At 40.7% G+C, this 11,276-nt stretch overlaps 2 protein-coding genes across 5 annotated transcripts; one reads left to right on the top strand and one right to left on the bottom strand.

The window, feature by feature from the left end:
- Positions 1–124: 124 nt before the first annotated feature.
- Positions 125–6,524, top strand: engase (endo-beta-N-acetylglucosaminidase). Of its 4 annotated transcripts, none has more exons than XM_011603570.2 (14): positions 125–326; positions 931–1,010; positions 1,124–1,319; positions 1,600–1,748; positions 1,867–2,021; positions 2,208–2,356; positions 2,788–2,959; positions 3,029–3,132; positions 3,222–3,333; positions 4,362–4,546; positions 4,621–4,757; positions 5,148–5,247; positions 5,370–5,484; positions 5,655–6,524. In XM_011603570.2, the coding sequence occupies exons 1-14, from the start codon at positions 229–231 to the stop codon at positions 6,054–6,056; spliced, it is 2,154 nt and encodes a 717-aa protein (XP_011601872.2). In that variant the 5' UTR covers positions 125–228; the 3' UTR covers positions 6,057–6,524. The 4 variants fall into 4 exon arrangements, with proteins under 4 accessions (XP_011601872.2, XP_003964351.2, XP_029691785.1 ...); XM_003964302.3 differs by having other exon boundaries at positions 4,621–4,763; XM_029835925.1 differs by lacking the exon at positions 125–326 and having other exon boundaries at positions 931–979; positions 4,621–4,763.
- On the bottom strand, positions 6,495–11,096 carry scpep1 (serine carboxypeptidase 1). The gene is made up of 13 exons (XM_003964301.3): positions 10,948–11,096; positions 9,874–10,013; positions 9,660–9,749; positions 9,377–9,532; positions 9,112–9,186; positions 8,949–9,021; positions 8,537–8,574; positions 8,342–8,470; positions 8,092–8,185; positions 7,861–7,974; positions 7,623–7,760; positions 7,374–7,537; positions 6,495–6,615 (listed from the first exon to the last, which is right to left on the bottom strand). The coding sequence occupies exons 1-13, from the start codon at positions 11,003–11,005 to the stop codon at positions 6,553–6,555; spliced, it is 1,332 nt and encodes a 443-aa protein (XP_003964350.2). The 5' UTR covers positions 11,006–11,096; the 3' UTR covers positions 6,495–6,552.
- Between the last annotated feature and the right edge of the window lie 180 nt (positions 11,097–11,276).

The following is an 11,276-nucleotide window of genomic DNA, read 5'->3' as shown; positions in this document are numbered from 1 at the left end:
GTGTAATTATTAGATTAAAATGCAGGATTTAAAAGTACGGTACAAAAAAACAAAGTATAACTATCCATAACCGTACTCATAATTGCGCATGGAGCTCTTATTTTGAAGGAATGACAAAGGAAGACGGCCGTCCGTCTAATACATACTTCTTCCGCTTCCTTATTTGCCTTTTCATTTTACCTTGTGTTGCATTCTTAATTATTAAATGTATGATTAAATCTCCCTTAAATGGCGTTGTCTCTGACAAAAAACAAGCGAAGGGAAAGTGACAAAGGAGAAAATGAAGAGAATGTTCCCGCAAAGAGGGAGAAAAGAGATGACATGCGGTACGTGGGTCGCTTCATTTTACTTTTAGATTCTTTTTTGCAGTATTGATATTAATATTACTGAAAAGTACACAACAGCATGGTGCCACGAAGTACTTAAGCACACGTTAACTGTATTGTACTATACTATACCATACTATACTAAAACGACAGTGAATGCTTGATTTTGTATGTATAAAATCCAAAAATGGACAATAAGGTCAGTGGTGTAGTTTTATTTAATCTTCTTTTCTTACCTTGTCGTTTTCAACCAGCTACATTTATAAAGGTTACACAGGATATAGGAAGTTGTCTGTCTGTCTGTCTGTCTGTCTGTCTGTCTGTCTGTCAAGAATGTATAAATAAACCTGTTAATAGTATACATTATACTGTATAAACTCACCGTTTCTAAAGTTTGACAGGATGGATGGTAAATATAAAAGCAATAACAAATAAATGTAACTAGTGAGTAACATCATTTTGACATCTTTACTAGTCATCAAAAGCAGTTTTGCATATTTCATGTTTTGTTCTTATTGGGCTGCTACTCAGCCTTCATTCATGGCCAAGTTATTTTATTGTCAGTTCTCATGAAATAAAAGGTCTTTTTTCTGCTCTGTCACAGGTTGGGGTCTCACTTGGATCAGCCAGTGGATTCTAACAGTATCCACGAAGTAATAAAGTACATTCCTTCACCTCTACCAGGTTTTATTCCAAATTTTGACTCAATTCCAGAGTTTATCGTCTTGTTAGATTTTTGCAGTAACATGAAGTCATCTCATTGTCATAATTAATGCCAGTGTTCCTGTGCTCCTCAGGCAAGTATTATGATCCCGACACCACTGAACCAGTCATATTTGGTCTTCAAACTTTGGAGGAGTTGTTGTCATGGAACGAGGCAAACCCTTTCAATGTGGCAGCAGTCCCTTTGGTGCCTCGTGAGCCTCCTCTGGACGGTTGTAAACATCGGACTTTGGTGTCTCATGACATGATGGGTGGCTACCTGGATGACAGGTATGGAACTCGGCGTAGGAGGACAAATCAAATGACCTAACTTTTTTTCTTTAACTTGGCTTTAGCATCTGTGCTATAGTTTATAACCACAACTTATATAGTTTTTGTAAAATGCTTCTGATGACGTTGACAGTTTTGTTGAAAAACTATTATATGGTGTAATGTATTTTTATTAAGCTCCCTATTGTTTTGTAAATTATTGTTGAATTCATAAGTAATTTATCATTTATTTAATTATCAGCAGTGTTCCATAATGTCATTGTTTTCTCCCGTTGTCAAGGTTTATTCAAGGCACCTATGCAGAGTCTCCATACGCCTTCTATCACTGGCAGTACATTGATATTTTTAACTACTTCACACACAACATGGTAACCATTCCTCCTGCCATGTGGACCAATGCTGCGCATAAGCACGGTGTTCTTGTTCTTGGTGAGCAAAGACTAGGATGTGTATTTACTCTATTTTATGATTTGTTTATGCAGCACCTTTTCAGAAATTATGGTTGTCTGTCCTGAAGTATACAGTCGTCTGCTCTTATTGGCCCCAGGTACTTTCATCACAGAGTGGGAGGATGGATCTGTGGCATGTGAGACATTTCTTAAAGATGAGGAATCATACCGGGCAGTTGCTGACAAACTAGTCCAGATCTGCTACTTTTATGGCTTTGATGGCTGGCTCATTAACATAGAGAACACTCTCAGTGTGAGTCCCATTTTACTGGCTGTTGCCATGGTAAAATACAAACACAGCATTTTTCCAGTCAGCGATCCCTGCTATCCCTCATGTTCAGTTTGAGACAAGTCTTTGCATGCATCTATTTTATGACATCATCACTCTGGCTTATCCATGTGTGCACCTTGTACTTCACATTTGCGTGTACGCTTTCAGGAGATCGCGGTGCAGAACACACCTTTGTTCCTGCGATATCTGACGGACCAGATGCACCAGAAAGTTTCTGGCAGCTTGGTCCTGTGGTATGACAGTGTCACGGAGAATGGACGGCTCCAGTGGCAGAATGAACTCAACCCGTCCAACAGGTAGAGAGGCTTCCCTTCATCAACCGTAGAATACAAACTTAAAATGGAAATAACCACTAAAGTGGTTTAACCAGTTTCAAAACAGTTGTTACGTTATAGAATAAATTAACAAAAAATAACCCAAAAATATTTAATAAACCCATGTGGGGCCTCTCTCAAAAAGCTTTTTATATCCCCTTATATCCCTCTTCACTCCCACTCCATAGCTCTGCACCGTTAGTTGGTAGTAGTAATATGCTTTCAGTTCAAGCAGAACCTCACATTTAATTATTTGTTCAGCATTAACAGAAATGATTTACTGTTACAGCCTTGTCACATTTTGTTCTGTGTTTATGAGTTTCTAAAAAGCATAATGACATCATTAAAATGGTTTACGATGGTTACTGATGTCTTTCTGGAATTAGTTAACTTAAATATCACTTTATCTGCAGGGTGTTTTTCAGTGCTTGTGATGGTTTCTTCACTAATTACAACTGGACAGAGCAGAGTTTGGAGTCAATGAGGGATTACAGTGAGGTTCAAGATCGCCAGGCTGATATCTACGTTGGGGTGGATGTGTTTGCTCGAGGGAAAGTGGTGGGCGGAATGTTTGACACAAAAAAGGTACTTGATATGCAGCAGCTGTACCTGTTTAAACAACATGAAGGATTAAGCGTGTGCTTCTCCACACAGGCGCTGGAGGTCATTCGGAAGTACAACTTCTCTGCCGCCCTGTTTGCTCCAGGCTGGGTGTATGAGGCTCTTGACAGGGCTGAATTTCGCAAAAATCAGGACAAGTGAGGTCAACAGTGAAATATTAATTTAGAAGGCTGAAGAAGTAAATATCACTGGCTGATGTTTTTAACAAGCTTTGTCCTCTCTGCAGGTTCTGGGCTCTTCTGTCAGGTTACCTCGACGTCCATCAGCTGTCATCTCCGCTTCCCTTTGTCTCCTCCTTCTGTCAGGGCTTTGGCAGTTCTTTCTATTGCAGAGGACAGGTACTGAAGGAGCTTCTACACCTGCATGCACATAACTTAAACTAAGATTTTACTTTCATAAATGTATATTAATTTAACGGTGTTTCGTGTATTCTAAAAAATGCATAATTGTAAGATCACCAGAAGTGAAAAAGAGTCAAAAATCTTTTTAAATTTTCAGTTACAGTTAACTTATTTTTAAAATAATAGCAACTTTTAATGCAAATGTGTTTTTTAAATGCAAAATATACAGTGATGCAGAGTTTAATTTCTGTTTAAAATTAAAAAAGGAATTTGCAGTGCAGTGATACAGAAGGAAGCACATTCTGTCATTGTACCTATACTAAATAACATTACAATGTCCCAAAAAACACAAGGAAACTTTAAATTTCCTGATACATAAAACAATAAAATAATGAGTTGTCCCCAGTAAAAATGTTTGAACAGACCACTGTGTCGAAAAATTTATGGTTTAATTTTCAAGCTCCTCGTGCCAGATTAGCCCTGCCCTACACAGATGTGTACAAAATTCACTTTAAACCAAGAAAAAACAAAACATAATCCTAACAATGTTTGAGCATCACATTTATATTTACTTTATCTTCTCAGTCAATCACAAAGACTGAAATCTAATTATAACTTGGTATGGTTTTATTTACAAAAATGTAAATTACCAGCTGCATTTTTGGTCTTATTTTGATGCTCTTCATTCATTACAATTAGTTTTAGTGAGGTACTTAAAAGCCACCAGTGTAATATAACTTCATTTCAAGATTCTGAATATTGAACCAGTTTTGGAATCAACTCATAAGAAGGATCCTTGCTGGGCAGCTTTGTCAGATCAGACAATGGAAAGTTGAATAGACAAATGTAAAAAGGGATTTGACAGGTAAAGGTTAGAAGTAACCGTCCGAGGCATTTTTTTTGCTGCTCTTCATTTTTTATTTTTATCATTGATACGCCTCGCTTTTACAGCGGACATAATAAACCTTATAAAATGTTATCTCAACCAGCAGAGTATTTGCCTGATTTGTTTTGTGCACGTGCAGCTCCAGAAGAAAAGGAGCTGGTTTAACCTGACTGCACAGGAGATTCAGCCTTTGTACTACTACGAGCAGGACGGTCAGGGCTGGTTGAGGAGCCGCGGCTGCCCAGAGGACGCTTGGAATGGTGGCTCCTCACTCATGCTGGACGGACTCATCCCCGCTGTATGCGCCTCTCCCGTCTGTGCCAAGTGTGTGTCTGCCCACTCTCTTCCTCCTTCGCCAACAGTTACTTCCTTAAACACACAAGTCCTCTACCTCCTAGGATCTTCTCCCTCAATGTCGCGCTGCTTTCTAAGACTCTGGTGAGGCTCATCTACAAAGCTTCTGATGGGATCACAGTCTCTGTGGAGCTGAAGACGGCACCGGCTGGTCTTTGCCAACGCGCAGACAACCATGCTGGTAAACATAAGATATAATGCAAAGTAAAGTGCTTTACATCGAAGTAAAATCTGCTACTGCAGCCTCCACGTGTCTGCAGTTAAACACTATCCTTGAGTTTTTTAATTTTAAGAACTATTTTGTTAATCAGTGGCGAAAGTTAACATGTAATGTTAACCGTTTAACATGCCTCTGCAGCAGTTACTGTTTTACCGACCCATCCCTCCTGTGACCCCACACACTGTGTGTGTTTATGGTTTCACCTGGAGATTTACGATGGCAGAATATTCGATTGCTTGAGTGTAACTGGATTTCTGGCTCATCCATTATCAAATGATTTTATCATCATAAGGATTTATAACTTTATGTCCAGGGTTCTGTGTCACACGCAGTCTGTCTTTGTTCCTGCAGGGACCAGCGTGTCTCCTGCCACACTGGAGGATGGGCATCCATTACTAAATCAGCTCGCTCAGCTGTGTGGGCACTTTAAACCAGCTGGTTGGACTGTCAGGTACTCCTTAGTTGCAGCTATTTTAATTCAACTATATTTCTGTTTTATCTGTTGAAATCAAAATGCTAGAATTGTATTTATTTTTTAAATCTCTAGGGATGTTTTAATGTCGCTGTGTGCAGGTATGCACAGCTGGAGCTCCAGGAGTGTTCTGTACTTACAGAACTTTGTATAAACATCCAGCGGAAGGGGGAGGCTGTGGACACCCCTTTTATCTGCAGGGTCGGAGAGATCATGGTGAGATTATAGTACAATTTTGTCAATATCCTCAGACAAACATTTCATTTGTGTTTTCATTGTTAATGCACTTGTCTATTAAATCTAAAGAAAATGTTTTGTGGAAATTGTTACTTCTATTATTAGTAAAGCCTCCCTTTTAAAACGTTTTTCATCGCCATCTCTTCCAGCTTTTAGATGTAGCCAGTCTACAAATACCTACAGAGCAAGTTCAGGACTTGCGCATCTATGACGTGGTGTGGCTGCGTGGTGCCGGTCCTTCTATGGAGCCCGTGTCCTCGTGCTTGCACCTTAATGCCACTCTCCAATGGAAATACCCAACAAAACTCATTCGCCATTTCAAGGTGTACTGGCGTCGACTGAGAGGACCTGATCCCAGAATCCCACCGGGTCAGCTGGTCCTGGTGGGTCGTGCATATTCTAATTGCTATCGAGTGACAGAGCTGGTCGTGCCAGAACCACCTAGCCTGATAGAGCTGGTCATTGAGCCAGTGATCAGGAAGGGCTTCCTTGTTCCAGAGAGCCAATGGGGAAGGAGGAGCCTCAGCTATACCGAGGACACTACACAGTGACAGAGCCTCTTATATGGAAGGCTTTCGAATTATGTCACTAGCATCGCCATGATGGAATATAATAATAGAATAGCAAACATTTAGGAGGGCTTTAAAGGCCTCCATGTGACTGCAATGGAAATACCCAACCCTTTCATTTAAGGTCAAATCACAGCCATAATGTACACATATATGAAAGAGCTTGGAAAGCCATGTCTGTAACTGCAAACACACTAGGCTGCTAAATCTAAAACACCATTAACCTTTAATTTAATTAAATGTTTCCCCCAATTCATATTATAGTGGTATAGGTCAAATTACGTTTGCATTTTGCTATTAAATACTCGAATTGATTGACGTGCAGATCCTGGATCTTATACTGCATCTCAGCACCACAACATTTACAAAAGAAAGAAAAGTTTTATTCCTGTTAATTTTGCTGTGAACAGATATGTTTTGGTGTGGAGGAGAATAAAAAGTGAAGATCGTGATTGTCAGAGCCGTTCCAGTTGATGGATTAAAGCTGCTGAGTGATCATCTTCAGCATCTGCAGGGCCATTGGTCCTTGATCAGAGGGGATCTGTGACAAGAGGAAAACGTTGTTTTAATGGTAATTCAAAGTACTTTTGACTATTTTGAGCATGAGGGTACACAAATGTATCATGTTGATAAAGATGCTGCACAGCTGCCAACTGGTGTTAGATGCATACGTCCAGCTTATTCACACCCTCCATCTGCTGCAGTGGGTGTCACATCTTATAATTCGCCGTTTCACCCCATACAGGTTTATTAAATAATGCATTTAAGTCGAGGATTTTACCGATAGCTTCAGCTTTTCTAAACATGATTGAGAATGAGTGGTGTTGTAGAATTAATTACAAATGGAACAAACTTATGTTTGTTTATGTTTCTGCTGATGGAGGTTGAAGATGATTTTGAAAATGTATAGATCTATATGCTCAAAATCCATGCTGCACATCTGCTTGATGGCAACTCACAAGGCTGATGGATAAAAATTGTGAACATACTGTGAAATTGGAATATTTTTCAGAGGAAAAGTCAGTTGCACCGCCTCAACCACAAAGGTGTGCCAACAGCTCAGGTTGTACCGCAAGTATGTTTACGGTAGTCTGGTTACTTTAATTGGTGTGGTCGACCGCGATTATGCATGAATGGTGACGCCATTTGTCGATGTTGTGGTTCTGATGTGTGATTGTAGTTTAGTTATTACTCAGAATCACAGTCCTTCACTGCAATTTCCAGCCTTTAGGATTTGTGAGTTACAGATTCCAGCTACAGTTTAACAGTGGAGCACGTGAAATGATGCCAGTATTTTACCATGTGACCAGCTTTGAGGATCCAGTAGAAGGCAAAGTTCCTGTAGGTCTTGTAAAAAGCCCCGGTAACGCCTGGGCTGGATGGGTCATACAGGGCGGTCCACTTCATCTTACTGAAACCAGGGAGCCCCTCCCATTTTAGCCTTTTAACCCACAGCTCCTGACCTGCAGAGATTCAGACTGGTAAGCGTACGTGTAGAAGGCCACGCTCACTAACGATGCTGCTGCTCATGTGGACAGCTGTACACACCCATGGTGTCAACGATCAGGTCCAGCTGCCCATTGTAGACGGTGACGTTGACTCCTGCGCTCAGCAGCTGGTCGACCACATCCACCACGGGTTTCATGAAGTCTCCGGCCATGTTGCTGAACACTTCCTCTGCCTGGCCTGGTTGCACAGAAAAACAAGACAACCCAAATATGTGTTTGTTTGTTTGTTTCCATAATTGCTAATATTCTTCCAGGACTGCATGTCAAAACCACAGTACCTCCCCAGGTGACATTCTTGGGGATGATACCCAGTTTCTCTCTGATCGGACCGTTCATCAGCTGACTCAGCGACTGCCTGTGGAGAGGTTTGACATGACGATGTATCTGCAGTGCTGCAGGGGGGAGGGGGGCAACGCAAAACACCACGTTAATGACATGTCTCCAGATCCAGCAAGCTCGGTGTGGTGAGCTCCTCATTGACAATTGGGATCATTCCGTCTGTGTCTTACCAATGAAATTCTCTGTCGAATTACTGAGCTTTTCACTGACTTTTATATCTGGATCCTGAGTGAGGATGTTGTAGAAATTGACTCCATTGGTGTTCTGCCATGAAAAACACAACAGGAATTCTTGTAACTGCTTTCAACTGAATCTTACAGACTATAAAATTTTGCGATTTTTTTTTTAATTTAAACATGAGTGTGTCCTTTTTCGTGGTGTAACATCTTTTAATGTGACTCCACCCTCTGTTGCACTGACCTGCTCCACTACTGTCTCAACCACAGACCAGAGCTCTGTGGCCTTCTCAAACTGCTGCTGCTCCACTGCCATCTCTACGTCCTTTGCTGCATTGCTGACATCTGCCAGGCCAACATCATCCAACAAGGACTGCAAGGACAAGGGTTTTCATTAAAGATGTCCTCACTTATGAAAAGCTTTGCGTTTGCTACTTACGGTGAAGTAGAGGTATGGTCCCCACGTCAGGACAGAGTCTGTGATGAAGCATAGGTCAGTTTATTTCAGTCAGGGATTGACAGATGAAATCCTGCTTTAGCTTTAGGGGTTGAAGAACATCGTCATGTTTTATAACTGAACAGCCATAGCAGCAAGCTAATATTGGCGTCTAACCGCCTCATATCTGATAGAATAGTGAGATTGAAAATGAAGATTGGTATCAGAAAGGCATTTGAATACACTGAACTGAAACACCGAAGGTTAAGTTACAACACGAGTTAGTTCTAGCTCATCTAGTGGTTGGTTCAGATCTCCAGTGTCTTTACATGTTATATAAAAGGTTCCAAAATCTAAGTAACACATTCCTACTCCGGCTGCACAAACATGGAAAGAACCAAAGAGTGGCCCATACCCAGCGGAGAAATCCAAGAATCGCCGAGGGCTACACCAGCAAAATTGCATTTCACCGTCTCTTGTGCTATGGCCTAAAAAAAGACAGGTTGGCAAAATAGCCTGTAATTTATGAAGCAATATTCAGCTCTATAAACTTCTGTAAATTTAACCTCTCATCTCACCTTGGTGAGCTCCAGGGAGATCATAGCTGCCATTTTGCCTCCATATGACTCAGAAAAGATGTAAAAGGGGATGTTCTGCAAAGATGCAATTCCATTAGCATTGGCATAACTACAGCCTTTCTAGAATAGCTTAATGCAATCACTGTAGTGTACATTAATTATTCATTTTCTTTAATCAGACTATCAAAAAAATCCAAATACTCAAAATCTAAGAAGAGCCCATTATTTAAAGTCATTAATATGCTTTAGTGCACATCTGGCATACCTGGAACTCAGACTTCTCAGTAAAGAATTGCTTGAGCAGCACGAGCATGTCTGAGGCCACCATGGCCACGTTGGTAGCATAACCATCGGGCGTCTCTGTGTAGCTAAAGCCAGTCCCCACGGGGTTGTCCACAAATAAAACACTGGCAGCCTGAACCTAAAAGAGCAAACCAAACACATCCATCACAAATCAGCACAGAAGTCACAACAGTTTAAAGAGCAGAACAATTTCAGTACAATTTCAATTGCAGAAGTCTAAATGAGTGACTTGTCTGACATCATACCCAGCTTGTCTTTCTGGTCTTTAAGTCTGTGTCCAAAGGCCCAATTTCTGCAAAATTTCCAAACCCACTTCCAGATCCTCCTGGTCCACCCTAAAGACCAAAAAAATGGACAAACATCATCTAAGGTTATCCCCATTCAGTCCTGAGAAAGTAGAGCTACCGAATTTTGGTGAGAAACCTGGAGTCAAATATGCCATTGCAAATGGTGGCCTACCTGCAGCCACATAACCAGGGGCAGATCCTTGAACTCTGCAGACGGACTGTCAGCATAATACAGCCACCAGAACATGTGGGCCCCATCTCTCACTTTCACATAGTTCCAGGACTCTTTACCAGCCACAGGACAGGGGAGTCCTGCAAGGGATCCAAACAGCTGCTTAAACCTGTGGTCACCAAACTACGGCCTGTGGGCCAGATACAGCCCGCTTTCACATTTGGCCCGGCCCCCTGAACAATACCAGAGACGCATTTTGATTTATTTTTTTCTTCATATATGTGTATTTTTATTTGACATTGTTAAACTATTCACTGATGGAGAGTTTGTCAAGAAATGTATGAATTCTATCGCGGAGGAGGTGAGTCCCCGGAAGAAAGATGTCTTTAATGCCATGAGTCTGTTGGCAAGTACAATCCCCAGACATGCTGGAGAAAAGAAGAAAACAAAAGAATTTGACTTTTTTCATTATCACTGAAGGAGAGCACAGACGTGCAGTACACAGCACAGCAGAAATAGTGTTATTTATTTCCTGACTTTTATCTGTTAAGAATCCAGAGAGGGTTATTTGGTAATTATTTATTTCATCAATAGTGTTATTTATTTCCTGGCTTTTTTTTTCTCGTGAAGAACCTGAAAGGGTTATTTGGTTATGTGTGGCTTTCTGGAAAACAATACATTTCTACGTTTAGGTACCCCAGCGATCGTCACACTTTCACACTTTTTCTGTTACAAACTGACCCAGGTCCCCCATCAGAGAAGGGAAAAGTTATGTGGCCTCACAGGAAAAAGTCAGTCACTCACTTTCAAACACGTTAAATGCATGGTTTATTCATTTTAAATCTTTCTTCTTTTTTTTTTTTAAAAAAAACAAACGAACAAACATTTAAACTATTTGTGAAAACGAAACAAACTAAATCACGATTTGCCACTAGACAATAAGTTTTCTGAAACTTTCGTTTTAAAGTCACCTTCTTCCACACGTGAAGCAGCGTTCGCTTCGTCGGATTTGATATTATAACTGTACAGCTCCCCACAGACTCAATATAACTAGAAATAAATGTAAAGGCATACCTATAGTCAGGATAATGGCGAGTAAAGTCAAACTGGCAGTAGCAACCATCAGAGCCATTGCAGCAGAGATGTTGCGGTCCCAACAGTCCCAACAGTCACATGACCGCCCCAGTCAGCTGACGCACTTCCTACTCACACTTCCTCGTTTTAAAGGGCTCAGTCTATTTTTTCTTTGATTTTTTGGATTTTCTCATTTTTGACCAAAAAGTTCAATGAAATGTATTAAATTACTTTTCATGGAATTTGGATAGTTGAAATGAAAGAGTAAAAGGAGTTTTACATAATTTGATTGTTCCAGAATGGATCTCTTAGCACAAACATCGCTGGTG

This window comes from Takifugu rubripes, chromosome 5 (assembly GCF_901000725.2).
Source record: "Takifugu rubripes chromosome 5, fTakRub1.2, whole genome shotgun sequence".
NCBI lineage: Eukaryota > Metazoa > Chordata > Actinopteri > Tetraodontiformes > Tetraodontidae > Takifugu > Takifugu rubripes.
The sequence above is the reverse complement of the archived record's forward strand: the minus strand, read 5'-3'. Positions and strand labels throughout refer to the sequence as shown.